The 22,065-nt window shown below is 35.6% G+C and overlaps 1 protein-coding gene across 1 annotated transcript in view; it reads left to right on the plus strand.

The window, feature by feature from the left end:
* The window catches only part of LOC134537853 (hydrocephalus-inducing protein-like), a 184,325-nt gene that overhangs the window by 14,762 nt on the left and 147,498 nt on the right, over window positions 1-22,065 (plus strand). The window contains exons 7-16 of the mRNA XM_063378731.1: window positions 681-805; window positions 3,644-3,821; window positions 5,565-5,640; window positions 5,971-6,189; window positions 7,120-7,343; window positions 8,521-8,588; window positions 9,843-10,057; window positions 11,872-12,108; window positions 13,838-13,965; window positions 15,517-15,703. Of these exons, the coding sequence (XP_063234801.1) occupies window positions 681-805; window positions 3,644-3,821; window positions 5,565-5,640; window positions 5,971-6,189; window positions 7,120-7,343; window positions 8,521-8,588; window positions 9,843-10,057; window positions 11,872-12,108; window positions 13,838-13,965; window positions 15,517-15,703 (1,657 nt within the window). The remainder of the gene's footprint in view (window positions 1-680; window positions 806-3,643; window positions 3,822-5,564; window positions 5,641-5,970; window positions 6,190-7,119; window positions 7,344-8,520; window positions 8,589-9,842; window positions 10,058-11,871; window positions 12,109-13,837; window positions 13,966-15,516; window positions 15,704-22,065) is intronic.

Below are 22,065 nucleotides of genomic sequence, written 5' to 3' on the forward strand. Positions count from 1 at the left end.
TGCTGTCGCTTCTGTAAGGAACTGTTTGCTCTCAGAGCAAGAAGCTGCAAAGTGACGTTAAGGGTAAGATAGATTTTTTCTTCACAAGGTTATGCATGGAAGGTTTTAAGGAAATGGTATGTCTATGAATGTAGTAGGCTCTGAACCAACTGGATACAGTCTTAGTGTTTGTCAGTTAAAGTGGGTCACTGTAGGTGTTAGAACCAAATTATTGGCTCAAGTGTGACACATTAGTGCATTCTGCCACTGATTATCTAAGATTAAAGGGAGTACCACAGTTTGAAAATAGAGCAGTTGACGTCAACATAAACACATATAATTGATCTTGGTATTTTTTTCTAGTTATTGAGTATTAGTGTTTATTGATTATTAATAACCTAAACAGCTAATCTATCAATACTTCTGTATTGTAGTTTATTTTTTGTTTTAAGTTTTAGCATTTTTGTTTAGTGATGTATTATGTAGTTTTAGGTTAAGATGGAGTAAATCAGAGGTAAAATGTTAATATATGTATGGTTTGATATTATTTAGATAATTTAAAATATTCCAAAATGATGCTTATATATTTTGCAACATTTTGTAATATTTAAAACTAATGTAAATGTTTTTGCAAATTTAATATACAATTCACCCAACCACTGGTTGATCCCATTTTACCCTAAGTGGATTTATTTTTCAAGGCCGTTCGTGATCCACCCTGAAAGAGCCATTCTCGCAGTCGGTGAACTGATGCAAGTTATAATTACCTTCACTTGCTTCAAGGCTGGAAGTTTTGCTGGCAAGCTTAATGTGAACTACGAGACAGGTATATTATCTATATTTCTATTACCTATTACACTATTAGTTACAAACCTTAAATTAGCGTGAGAAAAAAAAACCCTCTTAAGAAATCATTTCAGAAGTCTAAATTTCTGAACTTTTAGAAACTCCTTAATAGGGTGAAGCCCTTCCGTCCGCTGCAAGCGTGGAAAGACCCCGTCCCCGACACTCTGTGGGCGGTCAAATGTGAATAAACCACAGTACAAAAATTACAGCCAATATAAAAAATTATTCGCGCATCTATCGGCGTGCACGATGGCCCCCGCCCACTGTTGAAGTGTCGGGCAAATAACACAATAAATAAGGTGTATAAATAGAATCATACCAGACCTCAAGGAATGAGCTTTTGAAATCCATACATTTTCACAAATCCTCAAATTCGTCATATTTATTAGTACGTTTACCGTGCACAATACATAATATCTTTCAGTATGTGATAAGCGTTCAACAGCCAATAAATATATATATAAAACCAGAAAATATTTTATAAAGACAAATTATAACAAAAATATCTACAAAAATAAATACATTATTATAGAGTTCCACTAAAAAATCTGAATACCGTGTACGCTGCACAGCTTATAATAAGTCAATTGAAGGTTTATACTGTTGTAGAGGCATAGCTGGGGAGAGGTATTGAATTATAACGAAGTTTTCCAATAAACATATCCAATGCTCCAGTTGCTTGAAAAGTCCACGAAAACGGTAATGACTGCTATTCCGGCTAGTCCATCCACGTCAAACAGGGCATAACGTAGGCTGAAATATTTACCGCTAAGTTCAACTCGTTTCACTAATAAAGTCAAAGTCAAGGCTTACTGCAATTACACACAGTGTAGCATTAAGGGAAAATTCACGCTAAACTCGCGCTGTTCTCCCCAAATGAAGACGCTAACCACAACTCAAATTTGGTAAGAAACTCAGTCTGTTCATTCTCAGAGTTTTGTTCCAAATTTTTTAGCACCAAAGGCTAGCACTATCTTCTGGCCACACTTCCCAGCCTTAAACAGTATTTCGAGGACTACGCTGTACCTTAGATTTTGCTGTTCGGTCGTGCTGGTGCCCGGCGCTGGGCACTCTAGTACGCCACCGTGCCTCCGTGTTGCTGTCCTCAGCGCTCCCCGTCGCATGACGTCAGCTCGGTGGCCTCTCCCCGCCAGCGCTCTCCCCAGCGGCCATAAACAAGTAGCAGATAATTTAACACCAAATCATAATACAAATAGATAATAATGAATACAGGAGTTTTTCACAAAAATTTAAAATTTAAATGATAAAAAATCCTAAGTGACCGCACCGGCCACAAGGGTTTTACTATATGTACAATGTACATATAGGTTATGTTTCAATGTTAATGGTACCTTACAATTAAGCATGTTGGTACTGGAATGCAATAGAGTGAAGAAATTTGCATTCAGAATCATTATGAGATTACTGTCTAATGGTTTTGTTTTTTTTCTACCGCCTAAATTTGTCTCTTAAGGGTCAATCTCAAACACCATTTAAGTTATTATCTTTTCTTGTCAGTATTATGTGAGGGCTTTTTATGTTAATTTAATCTGATACATTTGTTGTTGTGTCACAGATGTTCTCACCAGACATTTATTAAAAGTTAACGTGAGCGATTGTGAATATAAACACTTGCGTAACTTGTTACCGCTATCAGATAACACTTAGTAAATATCTGTTGACAACAATTTGAGACGTAATATAAAATACACTATAGCTTTCATGATAAATTAATAGGAAAATTCCTGAAATAATAGTGACAACAAGAAAAGATAATAACGTACGGGGCACGTGAGACGAGGCCTTAAGTACTGAACAAATTGTGATTCACCTAGGCTCGTAAATTAAAACACAGGGTTCTTAAATTTTTGTGATAAGTGTATTGTTTCCAACCAGTTATTAGTAAACAAGGATTTATGGTTTTAATATTAAGCCAATTTGATTTTAAAATAGAAGATTTATTTGTCATTGTTTTTAGTTTTTGTGAATTCTTTTCATAAAGATAGCGTATTATTTAACATATATACCGCATAAATGTTTTATGATACTTATTTCACCAAAACAGTGTCATTTTGACTGAAGAGATGATGCATTCAGAACAATAAATATAAATCTGCAAGTGCCTTTTTTTTTATTAATTTTTGTCAAATACACCATCATTATAACGGCAAAAGTAAGTTACTAACAACAGTTGCACTATCAAAAAAGATTTAAATATTCGATTTAATATTCGTATTAAGTTTTATATTTTTGTGACAAGTTAAGTTTTGATTAAAAATGCTGGTTAGTTTTGACGTCAAGGCGGGTTTAAGATATTAATCAATTATTAACGTTACAGATCGTGGATATAAGCACCACCACATGGATGGGCACGTGGACCCGGCTAATGGCATTGTACTTTAGTTTATTTGTATATCATTTGTTTTTTTCCTGTTGATTATTTTTGAATTTATTCTATACCTATGGCCTATGATGTATTAATCGTGTAGTTTATTTATTCATTTATCTTTTTAGTTTATTTTCGTTCCCTTTCTGTTTTTGTTGTTGTTGCTGTTGTAAATTTTTGTAATTATCTTGTCCTGATTTGGTTGCTGCAAGTGTACGATTCACTCTCCTCACGTGTGTTGGCCAAGGGTGGATGTGCCTACCTGCTGTGGTCACTCCTCAGGTTGTGCTGTCTGCTCTTGGTGTCGACGGAGGGAGGATCCGCACTTGCTATGTTGTCTATTAGTGTCGAGCCCTCTGCTGTTGGTGGGCGTGAGACAATGTGACAATGCATAAACAAATAAATGTAACTAACTTGTAGTGCCTTTGACAGGTGAAAGATTGGTCGTTAGTCTTCACGGAACGGCGAAAAATGACAACATCGAACTGAGTCGTGACACTGTGCAGTTCCAAGACACATTTGTAGGCTTGAAGCGACAAGACAGCGTTACCTTGCACAATGCAGGCAGTCATGTGATACAGTTTAAGTGGCTGTCAGCATCAGAGGAAAAGTGAGTTCACTAATGCCAATGATAACCCAGCCTAACTTTCTAGTTTTACAGTAAACTTTTTTTTTTAGCTCGTGAATAGAATTGGGCTGAACTATTCGTCTAATTTTAAAGTTGAAGATGTATGCCAGTCGTACAGTGGTTTGAGATTAGATTCCTAACTGGGTTAAGGTGTTTACACTTGTGGAAAAAATATTCATGGGTTTAGGAATTATTGTTGTATTGTTCATACATCTGCATCCTATACAAAATTGTTAGACCTCCAGAACATCATGCATAGTCTGCCATGTTCACTTGTTGATGTTTCCTTCTATAATAATTGTGGATCCCCAGTTAGCTTTCAGGCCACAATCATCATTCATTCTTCAAAATTGTAATCATACGTAATCATCATTCACTATATTAATTTGTTTATTATCTTAAAATTTAATTAATTTTTTATAATTATTTTTAAAATAGTACAAAGTATGTCCAGCATTGGGGAAAACCTTAAACTGTTTGGTAATTTTGTTTTTCTGGGAAAATTTGGAATAGGAAAATATATGTTAGGTTACGGAATTTGAATGAAATGGTTGGACAAAGGCTCATACTATATCGCTTACTCATTTACTGTGCCATGAATATTGTATTTGGGTTAAGTCTTTGTAGCAATGCTGATGTGCCAAGTATTTTTGAGCTGAAATGTATTTTTTTAGAACATGAGGCTGAATTCCATTTGTGGTGGTACCTCAGTGTGTGACGAAACCTCACTTTGTACATAGTTTCCAGGCTTTTTGTTACTTGTCATTACATGGAAGAATCCATAAGTACCTTGTGACTATGGTAGTGTTAAGGCTTGCTCGATACACCACGTTTATTTTTAAATATCCATGAAATAATAGTAATGATAAAAAAATTGAATATATATATCATGGCGTGTGAGACCAAAAACTGCACGACAATTACATGGGTGTTTTCTGTGGAAATATTGCTGGTTATTGTCAGTGGAAAACTTAAAAATACCAGAAAATGTCATGGAACTGTGTGGGTTTTGCTAGACATTCTGAAGGGTAAAAATATGGGAATAAAATAAATATTTACCGGTACCTGTAATAGAGTGTGTTTATGCTGCATGAGCATAAGCCAAGTGTATTAAAATAATAGAAACTCCTTAAGCAGTGTTAATTCCAGCTAAAAAATAGTGTGCTAATAACAGCAAAAATATTTGATTGAGATGTTGCAGGTGAAATTTAAAATTTTTGAATTCGTAATTGATTGAGGTGCAAAGTGAACAATATTTATTAGAATCCATGACAATACTATAGCTTGCTGAGAAACTGACTCAGTGAATTTTCTCCTGTCCACTTACACCTTGGTAAAGCTTAAATACATTGTGACTTCTTTGTAGTGACTTTTATTGTTTCAATAGTCAATGAAGGATACTGTAGCATTTTGTAAAATGGAATTCTCTTCTATTAATGTTTTAAAAATTATCTTAAAATGATTTAATGTGTAGTTCTTTTTTTCTAAATATTCACGGTGTTGTCATCTTAGTCACAAATGCTTTAACAGTATATTTAAAATCAGAATTGCTTGGGGAAATAGTATGTTTTGTCTCATGCTGAACAAGTTATGATCTGTTGTATTTTGCATTCACATTGAAGAGCTGACAGTCTTAATCCGTAAACTAATTGTATTTTTTTTTTTTGTTTATTGTACATGAATGTTGTTTCAAATGATTTCAAGTTAATGGTGCTTTCTTTTCAGGGCTTTGGAGACATCTGAGGAATCAGGATGTGAAGAAAACCTCTTCAGTGATCCAAATTTTTCTTTTATCCCTCAAGTAGGTGATGTCACTCTATGTACATACTTCCTACATTTGATTGTTTTAAAATGTGCATACTTCCAAAAATTTAAATAAATTTTCTTGCTAAGAAATATGTATGTAATTTGCCAATTTTCCATTGATGAAATTGTAATACGTACCTTGTATTTTTATAAAACACATTTAAGTTTTCTTATCAATTAAGTTATGTGTGGTTGAAAATGTTTTGTTTGATCAATTTTTCTTTACTTGATCATACTTGATCTCTTATATTTTCAGTTCAATGTGTTGTGAATTATTATGTATTTTTTCCTGTGCAGTTGGTTACTGTTCCGTCTGTTCTTTCAGTCAGGGGAAGTTTGGCCCGGTGGTTCGGTGGACACGACCTTGATCTTCGAGCCCAAGCACGGCACGGTGCACGAGGTGTCTGCATGCTGCGAAGTGACGGGAAGGGAGTCTTGCATCGCTCTGACTGTGAGGGGACGCGGACTGGGACCTCGCATCGCGCTGAACCTAGAGTCTCTGGACGTCTCGTTCGTCTTCCTCGGCTCCGTGCAGAGTTACGAGGTTCGTCAGTTGGCAGTGTGCCCGTTCCGAGGAGTCCGACCAGGTAGCGACTCCTGCACAAGGAGCGGGTGGAGTTGTAACTTCTCTCTCACACTATTCTGTGCTCACGTCTTTCCGAGCAAAATCTAGCTGAGAACCTATGAACTCAAACCTGACATTGTACTACAGTTTTTGATTGATTTTTGAGTCAGTATCCACATATTTTCAGATTAAGTTGCGATTGTTTTATTTATTTTTTAAATACTTCATAGTTGATAAAGGAAAGATTCCAGCAAATGAAAAATTAGTAGAATCGTGTGTATTGCTAAATCATAAGCCAATCGAGAAAAAATTAATATTGTTTTGAGCATTGTGTAAAGTCATAAAAATAACATGGCAAACACGAATAAATTTTTTTCAGTGCAGAGATAAATCAAAGATGAAGTTTCTGCATTTATCTGTGAGTGCTTGCTAGCAGATCTCTGAAAACATTATATTGTTTCCCACATGCTCCCTCGATCAAAAGTCCCCACGTGGACCTCAAGTCTGGAACGTATGCAGATGGTTACCAGCTATTTTCCAATATGTGAGTTGAACTATGTTTGCTATCTCTCCTACCAAGTTAGACTAAAAGAAAAGGATAGTAAGCATTACTACTTTTTAGATGATAATTTACAGATAGTATGTAAATATTTATTTAAACAATGAATTGGAATTTATTTACGGGCTGGATTCTTTCAGCATGTGGTTGTTGCACTCCTTCACTTAGCCATTAGTATGTTAATAATTTGAACTGCATGTTTTTTATTTATAACATCAAGGTTTTTATTTTTTTACTGCAAATTTTTTAACAAAATCCAACTGATAATATTGGCTACATTTTTGTTTGGAGCTTACATTTTTGCAGACATTTCAAGGTATTTGCTATCATAGTTGTTTGTCATTGTGCAGGTTGTGTGTGCGAACAAGGGTGACATCTGTGGAACGGTCAGCTACGCCGGCAAGCCCCTCTTGTTCGGCGGCGAACTGCGGTGCTCGCCCGCTAGCCACAGGCTGGCCCCCGGGGAGACGAGGGCGTTCGTGCTGAGCTTCTGCAGCAACCACTCGGGGGACTTCAGCGAGAGGATCGCCTTCCTTGTCCAGGAGTCCCTCGAAGAAGTGGCGTTCACACTCAAGTAAGGCTGTCGCACTCCCCTTCAGAGCCTTTGTACTGATGATGAGCCACTCAAATACCAGTGAATCTTTAGTTTTCATACACTTCATGTTGGAGAAAAAACATTCGGAAAAAAATATTTGAAGAAGGAAAATTCAGAACCCAAATACTAGCACCTGTATTGTTGATTAGTTGACGGAGTATCTACATTATTTATCCTTAAAGAAGTTTTCAAAGAATTTTTTTTTTTTTTTGAACTTCAGGGATATTTCTTTTATAGAAAAGAATTTGTTCGTTTTCTAAACATACTATATATATATATATATATATATATATATATATATATATATATATATATATATATATATATATATATATATATATATATATATATATTATTAAAATGTAATATATATATATTATTAAAATTATATATATATATATATATATTACATTTTAATAATAAAAATTGATTACATTCCATGTTTAATCAAATCTTAAATTTCTATGTTTTTGCGTATATATATTATATTATTTATGATGACTCTTGATGTCTATGTATGGATTCAAGGCAGTCTTTTAAGAATCTAAGAGTCATATTAAAAAAAAAAAGTGGATAACTGTGAAGAAAACTACATCTATTTGTTTTTTTCTTCATACCTATCCTATTACCATCCCCAAGATGTATTAATTTTAATAAATAACAATGCAAATAAAATTACTTTTATTGATTCAAGAAACTTGGTTAATGAAACGAATATTCATTGATTTGAAAGTTTCAACACAATAGATAATATTTTTTGTATCATTTATATTATTTTATTTCCTACCCCTGAAATCTAGATTCAGATTTAGGTTGTAAATTTGAGGTACTTACTCTTTGTGATTAGAGAAAATTGGGATTTATCTATTTATAGATAGTCGTAAATGCAGCAATTTTGGTGATTTTAATAATGGTAGGTTATTGGTTATATGTATAAAGGTTGAACTGTGCCATGATTGTTGTGAAATTGCATTTATCGTAAAGATATTTCATTCACTTAGCTGGTTTTTTTGTTATACTTAAATACTTTATTATACAAACATTTTATTTACAAACACCATTTTTGCTTCGTTACATTTTTTTGAAGACACCACAAGCTATTGTGTTACTACATCTCTTGTTTAGATACTGATACAGTTAAATAATGTTATTTCAGGGGAAGAATTATCAATCCAACTCTTCATTTCACCATTAGCGAACTTAATCTCGGGGAAATACCAATAGGTAAGTTTATGTTGGTTTTTTATTTTATTTTATTGTCATTTTCATATAATGTTGACAGTTTTTATAGATATTCCAAAAAAATAACTTGTTAACATATAAATACTGTCATTTGAAAACAATTGTATCGGATGATGAGTAATTTTTGGTTGTAAAGTTGGCAGTACACTAAAAAAAAATACTAGAATTTGAAATTGCTTAGTCACTTTGTAATTTGATAATAATGTTACCAGTCACCACCTCCGGCTAGCTGAAAATTAGGTGATGAGTGAACATACAGTTTGGTAGCAGGTCACGAAGAAATTCATATGCAGTGTTTGATGTATTATCTTTTGTTTTTTATTTACTTAAAATCGAAATATCTTCCGCACAACAGAACACAAAAAAAAAATTTTAAAGTACATCCAGAAAAGATCAAACACGGAGCCATCACCCGACCACGGCCTGTTCGGCCCGGTGCTCGAACAATGACTAACCATACAGCCTTCCTTCCCTTTGTGCGGGCAATGTCCTGGGCTCGCTGACGTAATTTTCAGCCAATCACGGCGCATGGCAACAGAAACTACCAACAACATCCTTACTTCTGTTCCCACGACCCAGCAATTTTGTCTCTCTCTCACACTCCCGTGACTGTGACTCAAACGCCTAGCGTGTGAAACAAAGCCTGGGTCGTGGAAAAACGAAGGAGAATTACGTCAGCACGCCTTCCCACACAAAGAAGCCAGAAAAAAAGAATTACTTGAAAAATAAACTCACGAATTATAAAAATAAAAACAATAAACCCGGTGAATTACGTTCACAATAACTTCTAAAAGGAAAAACTTTACATCAACCTGAAATATGACAAAAATTTGCAACAAATTATTATTACTGGATTGCATGGGGAAGGCTGGGTTGTTACCATACATAATTTAATTTCTGGTGTTTAGGTATATTTTTGCAGTTTGTTCTTCAATGGTTTTTAGTTTGTGAAGATTTTGGATAATGCATCGAGAGTGTGTTCTCACATTGTTTAAAATTAATTATGTTCGCTATAGTAAATTATTTTAAGCTAAATTTAGATTCAGATTAAAAATGAAGCATGTTTAACACAAAATGTATCCTTATGTTTGGCATTATGTTATGTGGCATTTTGTTTGGCTTTACTTATTCATATTTACTAAGCGTTGTTTCATATTATTTTGTGTATTTGCTGGACCAGTATTTTGTGAAAACAATCAGTATTTGGACTGAGTGCAGTATAATTTTTGCGTCTAGGGTTTGTCACTGAGAAACGTCTGACGTTATGCAACAAGACCCTTGTGCCTGTGGTGTATTCTTTGAAGGTCAAGTCAGATGGGAATGAACCGAGTATTACTTTTGAAGAGTATGCTCGGATGGGTGTGAATAAAATAATTCCAACTTATCCTCAAGAATTTACTTTCGACCCAATGGAAAATGTGATTGAGCCTTCATCTTGTACTACTGTAAAGGTATGTTCTGTGTGAGCGAATCAAGATAGAGTATGCGCCAGAAGTCAGTGTGAGCCGTCAGTGCAGGGGTGAGGAGTGTGAGAGGTACTGTTACACACTTCAAAATACAGCATGTTCAGAAATTGCTGGACATAAATTTAATGGGTGGCATCGAATGCCTTACATGAAATTTTTTAAGGATCAAATGTCTGCAATGTTACATGTGTAAACAGCAATGCACAAATTTGAATTTCGTGTGCATTATGCTTCATTTCATTGGCACAAAGTCAGTTACAACTGCATCGGTGTTTAACGTATTGGATTTTATGGCAACTGCTTCCGGGTGAGGGCTGGATCGTCAGCAACACGGGCTCCCTAGAGCCATAGAGAAATGTATACGCCATCTCATCGCAACTTGGAGGCATTTGGAAAGGAGCTACAGAGAGAGGCTGCGGTGACCCATCTCAGTGTCATTGCTACCCCTTCCCTCTTAACTAATTAGGCTAACCTGTGGTGGTTGACTCAAAGGAGTCCCCATCCTAAGAGTATCATGAGGTGCTGTGACCCCTCCCCCTGCTCTCTGGGAGGTGCTGGAACTCACCACCCAGCTAGTATGAAGGCAGCCCTGCTGCCACACCGTCTGCCTAATTCCACTAATCCTAGCAGTCAGTAGCGAGCTTGCCATTTGTGTCAGAAAACACTTGCAGAGCAAACACTAAACTGTAACAAAGTGCAAAGGAACAGTTTTACCAAAATACGTACTGTCAAAAATACTATAAAACAAATAAATTTTGTTTATTTTATTCATCAAAATTGCCACTGTGATTCTCAATATACTGGTCAAATTATACCTTTGTAATGTCTCCAAAATAAGCTGGTCATATTTCTCCTGATGCATGATAGCTTGATAGCATTAACATTATTACTAATTCTACCCCAGGTACCTGGTATGTGGTATCATTACATTACGACTGCAGCAGCATACCGTATTTACCCACAGAAGAGTTGTCCCTGCATATGGATCGCAGCTATAATTTGGGTAACGAAAACACAATCTTTTCGCAGTAAGGGTCACCCTCAAGTGTGAGTCGCACCATGTATCTGTCTACAGTAGAGCACAAATGAAGTATTTGTTCCGTGTCTCAGCTTATTGGTGGGTAAGAAAAACGGCGCTGGTGTTAACCCTCAATCATCTTTTTGTATGCTTTCTGTGGTGCTGACGTTCGCCATGCACTATACTGCCAAACCTTTTTTGGCTTAACTTCTTACTGGCATTAGAAAGATGACTTGTAAATAAATGTCCACAAATCTGTGTTTGGCAACAAGTTTTAAGAAAAATATATTAAAAGTTTCAAAGGATTTAGGCTAGACGGAGTAGTTATTTAGTTAACTTATTACAAAAAAATTTATATTTTCTCTTTGTAACATTTACTTTCTCTTTATAATCTACATATAAAATGGGATAATGGTATGTATGTATGACATCTGTAAACTCCGACACCGTTGGACCGATCGCTATGAAAGTTTGCACATCGAAGTGTTTTTCCATGGAGAAAGTTTTTTATGCATTCAATTTTTTTGTAACTCGCCGCTAGATGGTGCTGCAGTGCATCATCTTTGACACCGTCCAACAGATTGCCACGGGTAAACAGAAAATCATAGGTCATAGACATACAAACAGTAATTTTGTGTCATTTCTCTATGTCCACCACAGTTTCATGTAGTGCTATCACCCTGTGTTCAGCCCAGGCAACGCCGGGTACTGTAGCTAGTATTAATATGTATAAAATAATGTTTTTGTTTATAAACACCAGTTAAATTTCTTAATATTTCAGCTGTTCGCTGTCCCAAACATTGCTCGTCACCGTTCGACTTCAGTATTAGTGACGATACACAACTCGGAGGACGATCCTGCGAGTCTCCCGCTCACATACGTTGCCGCGTACCCGCACATTATTGCTGAGCCAAGTGATTTGACCATGGAGTGTTTTATCAATTTTCCATACAACCAGACATTCACGCTGGTCAACGACTCTAACGTTATTGGTTACTTCTACATTCTTCCTCAGAAGGTAAGGAGGCACCAAAATCAGTTTGTTTCTTAGTTGTGGTCAGATACACTTGTAAACATATACCACACAGCTTTGTGCTATAAACACAGGCAAGCATGTGATAAATAACCTTGTGGCATAGAGTGAAACTAAAACAGTGTTTTATTAGTTACTACTTTAGTAGATTAATATGGTAGTTATTTTACTATCCGGCAAAAAAACATTTATCACTTCTGTTAGGAAATATTAAACATTAGAGGTTTATTATTAAAGTAAATTTGTATATACTATAATGATAAAAAATGATAATGCTTAATGAAAACAAGTTATTTTCGTTCTACGACCATAATTTTGATGTAGTAAATAAATTTTAAACAAGTACAATGTAGTACTGCCCATCTTTAATGCCATGTATTGGACTGGCATGAAAAAACATCAGATTTGTTGCACGATAATCAAGAAGTTTTTTTTGGTTTCTTTGGTATTTGTTCAGGTGCCTAACTTTTTGTTTGTTTGATGAAACTTTTAGTTACCAGTTGCTGTGTGAGCTACCAGAGTTAATAAAATGTAATGTCTGTTTCTTCATTAATCTTTCAATCATATTGTTTCTGTCTTAAGAGTGAACCTAATTAAAAATACTGATGTCTGAGTGCAGCTACCAGTTATATAAGTTGCATTGGATGCAATCAGTTAGGTACATTGATTGTCATCCTGAAATATAAACATTTTACGAGCTGACAAAATCTTTTACAAAATCAAAGCACCAAGAATTTAAAACTTTTAAAAATGTATATATATACATATATACATATATAAATATATGTTAAAACAAAATACTTTTATTTAGTACTTGTAATTTTTCCATCATTAGCACTTATAGAATGCTTAAAAATAATGTTTTCTGTTCCCAACATTTGGATGATTCAGTAATTTTATAAGTCTTACTTCACACAGTTGTAAGCCAAGGTTCCTGCATGTAGAGAAAATGGTGAAAACTCAGGGCATTGAAAAAAAGTCATATAAACTTGGAAAACACACCGAATTTGACAATACCTTAGTTACAAAACAATATCAGTGATTTTTCCTAATGTAAATAAATAAATAAATTTGTGTGCTGCTAATAATTTCTATGTTATTTTTATTAACATAATTTCATGAAAGGGATACAAGCAACTAGGTATGTATTAATGTGAAGTTAATTCATATGTCTATAGGTTTTTGGCTGGTTACAATCAAACATTTATAATTTCAAATTTTGATCAAATAAATATATTACTTTTCTTTTTTAGACTAGAAGTGTTGGTTATGTAAAAAAAAAAAAAAAAAGTACTAATGTGCAGGATAATATTTTATAGTTAATTAATTCTCTATGGTTGTGAAGATTGTTTAGATAATGTGTATTGTAATATAGCTGTTATTTTGCTAGATGGACCAATCAGTCAGACAAAAATGTCAGTGGGTTAGATAGGAACCATGCAGAATTTCATTATTTCTTTGGGAAGGGAGGGAAGATAAGTATTCTCAGATCCCCTCCTGCCTACGTCCCTGGGGTCAAGGAAAATAGAGAAAAAACTCAGGGAGTTTGCCGAAGTAAGGATGTGGAACCAAGGTAAGGTTATTTGTAGCCCATTTTCTCTAATTCTGATTGTTATAATAATACAAATTTTTAATATATAAGTTGTAAATTTTCTTGTCAATGTAAGTAATGAAAAGTTATTCCCTCCAATTACTTTTTTATATATATTTGCAGGTGAATGCAAATAACCCAATAACGTACTCCTTTGCTTTAAATGAGTCAGTGATCAAACCCAAGTCAAGAATTGATATTCCAGTTACAATCATAACAAGTGAACTCGGAGTTCAGTCAACCACGATCAAGTAAGTTGAATAATCAAAACTAACCTAACCAACACATTCATTTTGTTTCATTAGTGCACTCATATCTAGTTAGTGCAGAAATGTTACAAAGTCAGACATGAAAAAACTCCCAGTTTCAGGCAGTCGCTGGCTGAGCCATACGAAGCTCTTTCTATTCATTACATGTTTGTTGTGAAAGTGCCAGTGGTAAATGTGCATTTCTTCTTCCGAAAAAATTTTCGCCTGCCGGTACCATTAACATATCAGCCATCTCTGCGAATGTAAAGTCTGCTGTCTGCAGCAGTGCTATTGCTGTTTGTCAAATTTTTAATTGCAGCATTATACTCACTAGCAGTCGACACTGCTTATCGCCCAAAACCAAAATGTAAACATACCACAACCAACCATACACTGAGCTGTACACCAGACTTCTGGTTGCTAGTGCATTTTACTATTGGAGTAGTCCCCTGAAGGCCGCCAAATTTGAGTATGCGTGCTACTGTTGGCACCTCTAACTTTACAGGATTTCATTTCAGACATATTTTTTTTTGTTTTGGCATTCCCTGCCTCCCATTAAATTTATACTCCAAAAATTTTGATCATTTGGTATATAAATAAATGTCTGTTTTTTTTTTATATACAAATCTAACAGTTTTAATCTGAGCTTGATGAAATTTTCCACCCTTTGACCTGCAAAACAAGAGGAAGGTCACTGTCTACATAGCACTTTGATAACTCCCATTCCCCATTTCCCACTCCTTAAAACAGATTTTTGGTACTTTTAGATGAAATTTTGCATTCATGACTTTAAACATAAGAAAATGAGTATACATCTTCAGACACTACGTATATGGACAAATGAAAAATGCTGTGTACCCTCAAGTATGTAATAAAAGGTTCTAAATGCATAAAAAAAATATTTGTTTCATTGTTCCCTTCCTATTCAAATAAAATACACGTTTTTAATCTAGCCTGGTAAAATTTTTCACTTTTGACTTTGGAGAAAAGTAAGAGTAAAATACGTGTATATTTGAGATTATGAAAAAAACTACCCCCACTCTGTGTGAAACCCGGGCCAACCAGGTACTTCAGCTAGTATTTATAACTTAAGAAGAATTTTGTTGCATTTTCATTGAGAAACATTTGGTTTAAAAGATGAAGGGGGGAAGAGGATATGCAATGTTACAGCGAATTCACAAGCTGTAATGACTTGATGTAAGTTTTTGGACATACGCCATTGGTAAGCACTTTTTTCTGTAGAAGAAAACTAAAAACTAAAAATAAATAAATAAAATGTTTTCTCGTTGTTTGCTGGCCACATTCCTGTTACGGAATATTTTGTGGTGTTTATATCCTGTTGACAACGGCAATTTTTGCTTAATTTGTTTTTTTTTTTTTTTTTGTCTTTTGGGTATTTTTATTTATTTATTTATTTTTAGTATTTTGTTTTCTTCTACAGAAAAAGTGCTTAGCATTGGCGTATGTCCAAAAACTTACATCAGGTTATGCACAAATCTTTCAAAGATAACACAAGCTGTAATGTCGGGACGAGCCCACGCGTGCTGCTTGCAGGCTGCTGGTGATGGGGGCGGGGGAAGCGGTCGACCTGTGCCGGCTCACCTGCACCGGCCGGGGCCCCGTCGTCTCCGTGCAGCCCGACCGCCTGCGGTGGGGGGTGGTGGACCTGCTCCAGCCGTCCACCCGCTCCTTCTCCCTCGCCAACGACTCCCCCGTCCCGGCGCCCTTCCGCATCACCGTCGTACGTTCCGCGCTCGCTCCACCCCCAGCCGACCCCACTAGGGATGTGCGAGTACCCGATACTTTCCGGTACGTTTCGAATCCGCAATTACCCGAACCCGGAATCGTCGTACGTACATGGACTTGTACAGTATTACAAATATTCACAAATGTTATAAATTTATTTAATACGGTTCAAAAACACTAGCAGTGAAAAATCAAATTCGGCCACTATTACGTAAGTTTTTATAATATAATGTACAAAAAGAAAGAAATGTAAATTAAATAATTAAAACAGTGACATTAAAAACATTTTGAGATTTCGAGAGTATAAACTGTAATCACGAATTCCGTCGTATAGCAGACTAGAAACTAAAAACAATTACATACCTACAATAAAAAACGTCTTGGCTATTTATTGGGGAAAAAATGGTTTCGTTTGCTGAAACATTTATAAAACTGTTTCAACCTCAATGTAAGAAATAATTGCCAGTAGTTACAGTTAGAAAAAAGAACACACACATTATTTTAAAATTAATCAGTTATTTTTAATTATTCTGTGCTTAATATTCGGAATCGGATTCATATCTCAAATATTCCCAGGGATTCGAATCGGATTCAAACCGAACTGAAAATCAAGGATTTGCACATCCCTATCAAAAACCTAAAGAAAAATTACCTCAAAGCTGGAAAAACTTCATCCCGAAAAGTGATACCTCTGGGCCAAATGAATACCAAGAATATTTTCTTATTATATCCATTGCTTATCCGTGTTTGCCTGGGTCCATTTTAACCTGGTTGATCGAGACACTACTGTATAAGGCATAAAGTGTGTTAAAAGACATTTTATTTTTAACATTACACTGTGAACAGTGCATTTTGAAACAACATTTCTCAAAATATGATGCATTGTACTTTTTTTTAATTTATTTATATCAAATTAATACAAAATATGACAATTTCGCCCAGTTTTTGATTTATACTGGAATGCTGAAACAGTCTATAAATACAATGATGAGCACAAGCTGTACTGTAGAAAATTTTTACAGTCCATAATTGAAGGACTTTTTGCCAATAAAATAGTCAAAGCAATATGTAGTGGTATTACTTTGGTGAGGTTAAAAAATCTTGGGTAATTTTGTACCTTAGAGTTTCAGCCCAATAAGGGCCGCTTGCAGAGTCATGTAAACTTTGCAGGTTAATTAAATGGAGGAATACTTTCTTTGCCTCAAATCTCGACTGTGCAAGTCTACCAGGGTGTTTTTATATTTTAATACTTGTTTATCATTGCATGGCTAAGTTCCTTTGTTCTTCCCACAGAAACAATCTCATTTTGACCAGAGGACCGTGCATTAACATGCAATATAATAAATCATATCCACAGGATTGTCAACACACTTGTCACCACACCAGCCCTGCATCCTACAGCCAGAATTGTTTTTAGGACACACCCATTGTCCTTCATACCATCATAACCCACTCACACCATGTTCTACACATAACTCTCGTAAAAAAAAAAAAAACTATTAGTCGCAATAGAACCTGGTAACCATATCTTTCAGTGGTCAGTTCCACCAACTACTCAAAAGTTTGATTCTTTAATATGCATTATTTTCAACCTAGATTATATTCCTTATACGCAGCATTACAAGTGAATTTAAATATGTTCTGCATTAAATAACTTCTCAACATTTTATAATTTTGACAAAAAATGCATGTTGGTTGAGTTGCCATTTGTAAACAAATGTACACGGTAATGTTCACAACAGATATTTTAACAGTTCTGGTGGCAAATGGTAGGCAGAAGACCAGAATTACTCTATGTCGTATCTTTAGTGTAACAAATATTTTGCTCCATCAGAGACTCTATAGAAATTTAATTTCTACACTTTTTTAGCTCATTATTGTTTAAAATTATTTTTACACTATTTATGTTCATCCCTAAAATTATAAATTTTGTAGTATTATACAGTTTTTCTATCTTCTTGCCAAAACAATACTGATAGGCTCACTCATATATATATATATATATATATATATATATATATATATATATATGTGTGTGTGTGTGTGTGTGTGTGTGTGTGTGTGTGTGTGTGTGTGTGTGTGTGTGTGTTTTATGGAAAATGTTAAGTGACTAGTTTTGGCCGCAACCAGTGTTGTAGCTGAGCATCAGCTGTTTTTGGCAGTACCGGAGTGACATCCCGGCACCACTACACCAATGCTTGCTCATCACGCATTACTAGAGACCTGTAAAATTTGCGGTTTCAAATCCCTAAAGGATAGACTCCGTGATCCTCTATGCACTTGTGCAAATTACATCTGCTGATTGGTTACCGACTCGTAACACCTGTTGACTGGAATGATCGTGATTCGCTAATTCTTCTGTTAAAGATTTTTCATTGACCCAGAGTCCTTCAGATAAACTGTGGCCCAATCACTGAAGCAAAATCATGTCAAAAGTATTTGGACTCTATCCTATCGCAAATTGAATCCGCGAATTGTACAGGTCTCAACGCATTACTTTCTGAGCTGAGTGTATCAGCAGTAATGCTAGCATTGTGGGCGTGGAAGTTGTATTTTCCTTTGCTATAGATATAGACTGTCTTACGCTTACATTGTAGTGCACTGCTTATGGCGCACACTGTTGCCAGATCTCTGACACTATATTTAAGTTTTGAGAAGTTATTTGAAATTTTGTGTGCATGAGAACCATTTTCAGAACTCATAACATAAATTATTATTACTAACGCGAGGGAGCAGGCTGGTGGCCCCACACAGCCACCGACGTCACATGCCGTCCACTGACTTGAGACATGCCACTTGTGCCCGGCCATATTACAAGGGTTTTCGCTACCCACTCTCCTCCGCTCCCCGCGCACCGTCCTGCTTCGGGTTACAGTCACCTTTAGCAGCCTGGGAATTCCGGTCTTGCAGAGGCCACCGCGAGGAGTGGCGTGAATAAGCGTCGCTGTTCTGGGTGTTTCGGGCATCGACACGTCACAGCCGCTCTCGTCCCTTTGAGCATGGGCGACGCAAGGATATATTTTTTGGTGGGGACTTCAATTGATTTAGTTGTTTGAGGAATATCCATCCCCTGGAAAAAACGTGGGGTGTCCGGGGGTCCTCCCCCGGGAAAATTTGGGGTTTGAAGGTGCAAAAAGGTGGTGTTTAGGCATTTTTCTTTCCTAGATTTTCTAATTATAGTTGGTTGCAATATATAATTTATTTTTTATAAAAAATATTTTCAGAGAACAAATTTATAAAAACACAGTTAACATATCTGCTGGTGCTATATCCACACAAAATCATTAATTTAAACATCAGGAGAAACTACGAAACTACGAAACTAAATATATTATTGGAGGGGACGAAATTGAAAACTTTTATTATTGGGGGGGGGGGGGGGAGAGTGTCCCCCCCGTCCCCCCCGGTTGCGACGCCCATGCTTCGAGAAGGAAGCCGTGGGTATATAGCGATGACGTCAGCCTCCGCGGGAGTTCCAAAGGATTCAGAGAGTTCTGAGTAGGTGAGAGAGTCTCCCCCTCAGGGAGTGATACTAGCGATACCCGTGCGATCAGCGAGAGGTGAAGAGGGCAAGTGGCCCTTGCTGAGCGAACCAGATCTATCCGGAGGCGATACCTGCGAGTGAAGGCCTGGCGAGCCAGTCGCGTGCGACGAGCGATAGTTGAGGACTGTGCTGTGGCGCGGTGTGGATGAGTGTGCGAAGTAAGCGGACAGAAGAGCGAGCCACTGCCGAGCCAAGCTCCAGTTTCAATGACCAGTGTAAGACTGATTGTTGTGGACAGAAATATTGAGTGCAGTAATTAAAATTAAGGTGTAGACATTAGTAATAAATAAAACTGTACTAATTAATTGAGCTGTCCCTTACTAACCCAGTAGTTCTCCCCACATAAATCATAACAATAATAATAATATTGCATATCTTTTAATCACTTCACTACCACTAACCAAAGCGATATTATTTTCTTTACAAGTGCACAATATAATTTTCGTATGATTTGCATCAATGAATGTGTGTGAATTTAATTCCAGGTCCCAGCTAAGCAACCCAGAATGGTAACAAGACACTTTAATCACTTGAAAAGTTTGTGTTTATATACAATGATATTGAAGTTTGGTTTTTTGACGTGACAACGTCTAATAAATCGATGAACGCCGGCTGCACGCACAAAATAGTGTCCCGTTATGCATATTGTCCCATTACGCTATGTCCCATTACGCTCATTGTACGCTTGCGCCGCATCTATCTCTCTTCCACTCGATTGGAACAACCATTGACTTTTTCGAGGCACATTAAACTTGAAACACTCCCATTCGTTTCCTACTTTTCCTATCATCTTCCTATCCTTAACAGAATAACACAGATTGGAAGAAGTTAAATAGCAAACATGTAGAAAAGTTATAGTTAAAATAATCTGTTCGTTAAAGTAATAAACATATTTGAATTAATGAGTGCAAATAAAAGTAAATTTATCCATTAAATTGTAGATTTCATTTCACTTCCTTCTTTGTTCCGTACAAAATAGTGATAATTCAATAAAAATTATTAAATTTTATTCATAAAAGTATGCAATCATTTCATCAATGTTTTGTTATGACGTCACATTAAACTGTCGTCCGTAAACCAACTTTACAGACAACCAATTTTACAGACAACCAATTTTTTAAGTTGGTATAGTTGCTAATATTGATGATAAATTATTCCCTTAGATATTATATGGTTGCATTAACAATTGAGAGTTCAAGGCAGTCTTTCATTATTATTCCTCACAAACAAAATAAAATAGATCATAACTTCCATAACAGTTACAGACTATGTATCACATATTCACTGTAGCGCGTCGCTAGACTAACCAAAAAAAATTTAATACCCTTTCTTTTCTTTTTAAGTTAAATCTGACCCTGACCATCAGGCGTGAAGTTGGCTATTCTTAACTTCATTGTTTCTTGAGAGCTGCCAATGACGCAGCTTCACGTAGTGACGATCGAGCGACAACTGACTTTCACCACACAATTACCTCCCTTTACAAAGCTAGAAACAAAGGGAGGCAACCCCGTGGGCCAACTGACCAATCACAACGCAGTATTCAGTACCTGACCATAGAGAGAAAATACTGGAAAAATGTTTTTCTCAACAAGTCTGGGAAGACACTTCACACCACCTCAAGGCTCGCTCTGATTGGCTGGCGAGGCAGCGCCCTGCGAAAGATCCAGTCTATTGCTGCGCAGTGATGGGTCCACGTGCTGGGTTTTTCCAGCAACGCACTAACTTGAGGCAAGAAAAATAACTTGCTGGCAACAGTGTGTCGTGCCTATCTTCCTTTCTCTTGAAACATTCTAGAATGTTACAGTCTTACTACCCAGAATATGCTTTAAAATCTGGAAAAGAAAAAAAAAATGTAATTTATACACATGTTAACTTTAAGTTATTATGTAATTTACAGTGAAACAAATAATAATAAAAAACAGTACATTCAGCTTTATATTGAACCTAACCCAAATCAAAAATAATATAAAAGCACAAAAAAAAATTACGTAAGTTAATATACATAATAGAAGAAAAATGAGTACCTACCAAATAATTATGAAACATTCGGAAAACATGAACATAAAACATTCTGTCAAAGTGTTATTGATAGTAGAGGGCAGGAATCCTACAATGTTACATAAACATCCCCCCCCCCCCCCCAAATCACCATACTTTTTTGATTGAATATGAAAAATTAATTCAAAATGTACACAAAAAATGAAAAGTGTCATGAAAAATGCCATAGAATTGCAAAATGTTAACATCTATCACACAATACATTATATTGTTCATGATCATCAATATCAAAATTAAAATTATGGTAGGTATTAACACTTGCCACATAAAAATTAGAACAAGGCATTACATTTCTATAATAAGCACTTGTAAGTCAGACCAGTTATAATTTCTAAGTACTTTTACCAACAATGGTCAACTATATAAAGTTTTATTAATTCAGATATTTGGAGAAAAAAAAATATGCTCTGGTAAGTAATTAGCCACTAAACTCATTGGTTCAGAAGTTGTGAATATTAGGTAATTCTGTACATAATTTAGATATAAATTTAGGTAATCACTACGGTAGAAGTTATTTACTAACATGATGCAGAATTATGTAGTTTGCAATGCTTATTGGCATCTGTAAGTTATCTTATAAATTCTAGGCTCAACATTTCTGCCAGTGTCATAAAAATATTGTTAGAAATTGTAGCATGTACACATTAACCAGTATGTTTGAGCAATAAATTCCATACATGCATTTGTTCAGAATCATCTACGTTTGTGCATGCTTGATAAGCAAAGCCAACTTCTGTTTAAAATATGCTCATTCC

Source organism: Bacillus rossius, chromosome 12, assembly GCF_032445375.1.
Source record: "Bacillus rossius redtenbacheri isolate Brsri chromosome 12, Brsri_v3, whole genome shotgun sequence".
Taxonomy (NCBI): domain Eukaryota; kingdom Metazoa; phylum Arthropoda; class Insecta; order Phasmatodea; family Bacillidae; genus Bacillus; species Bacillus rossius.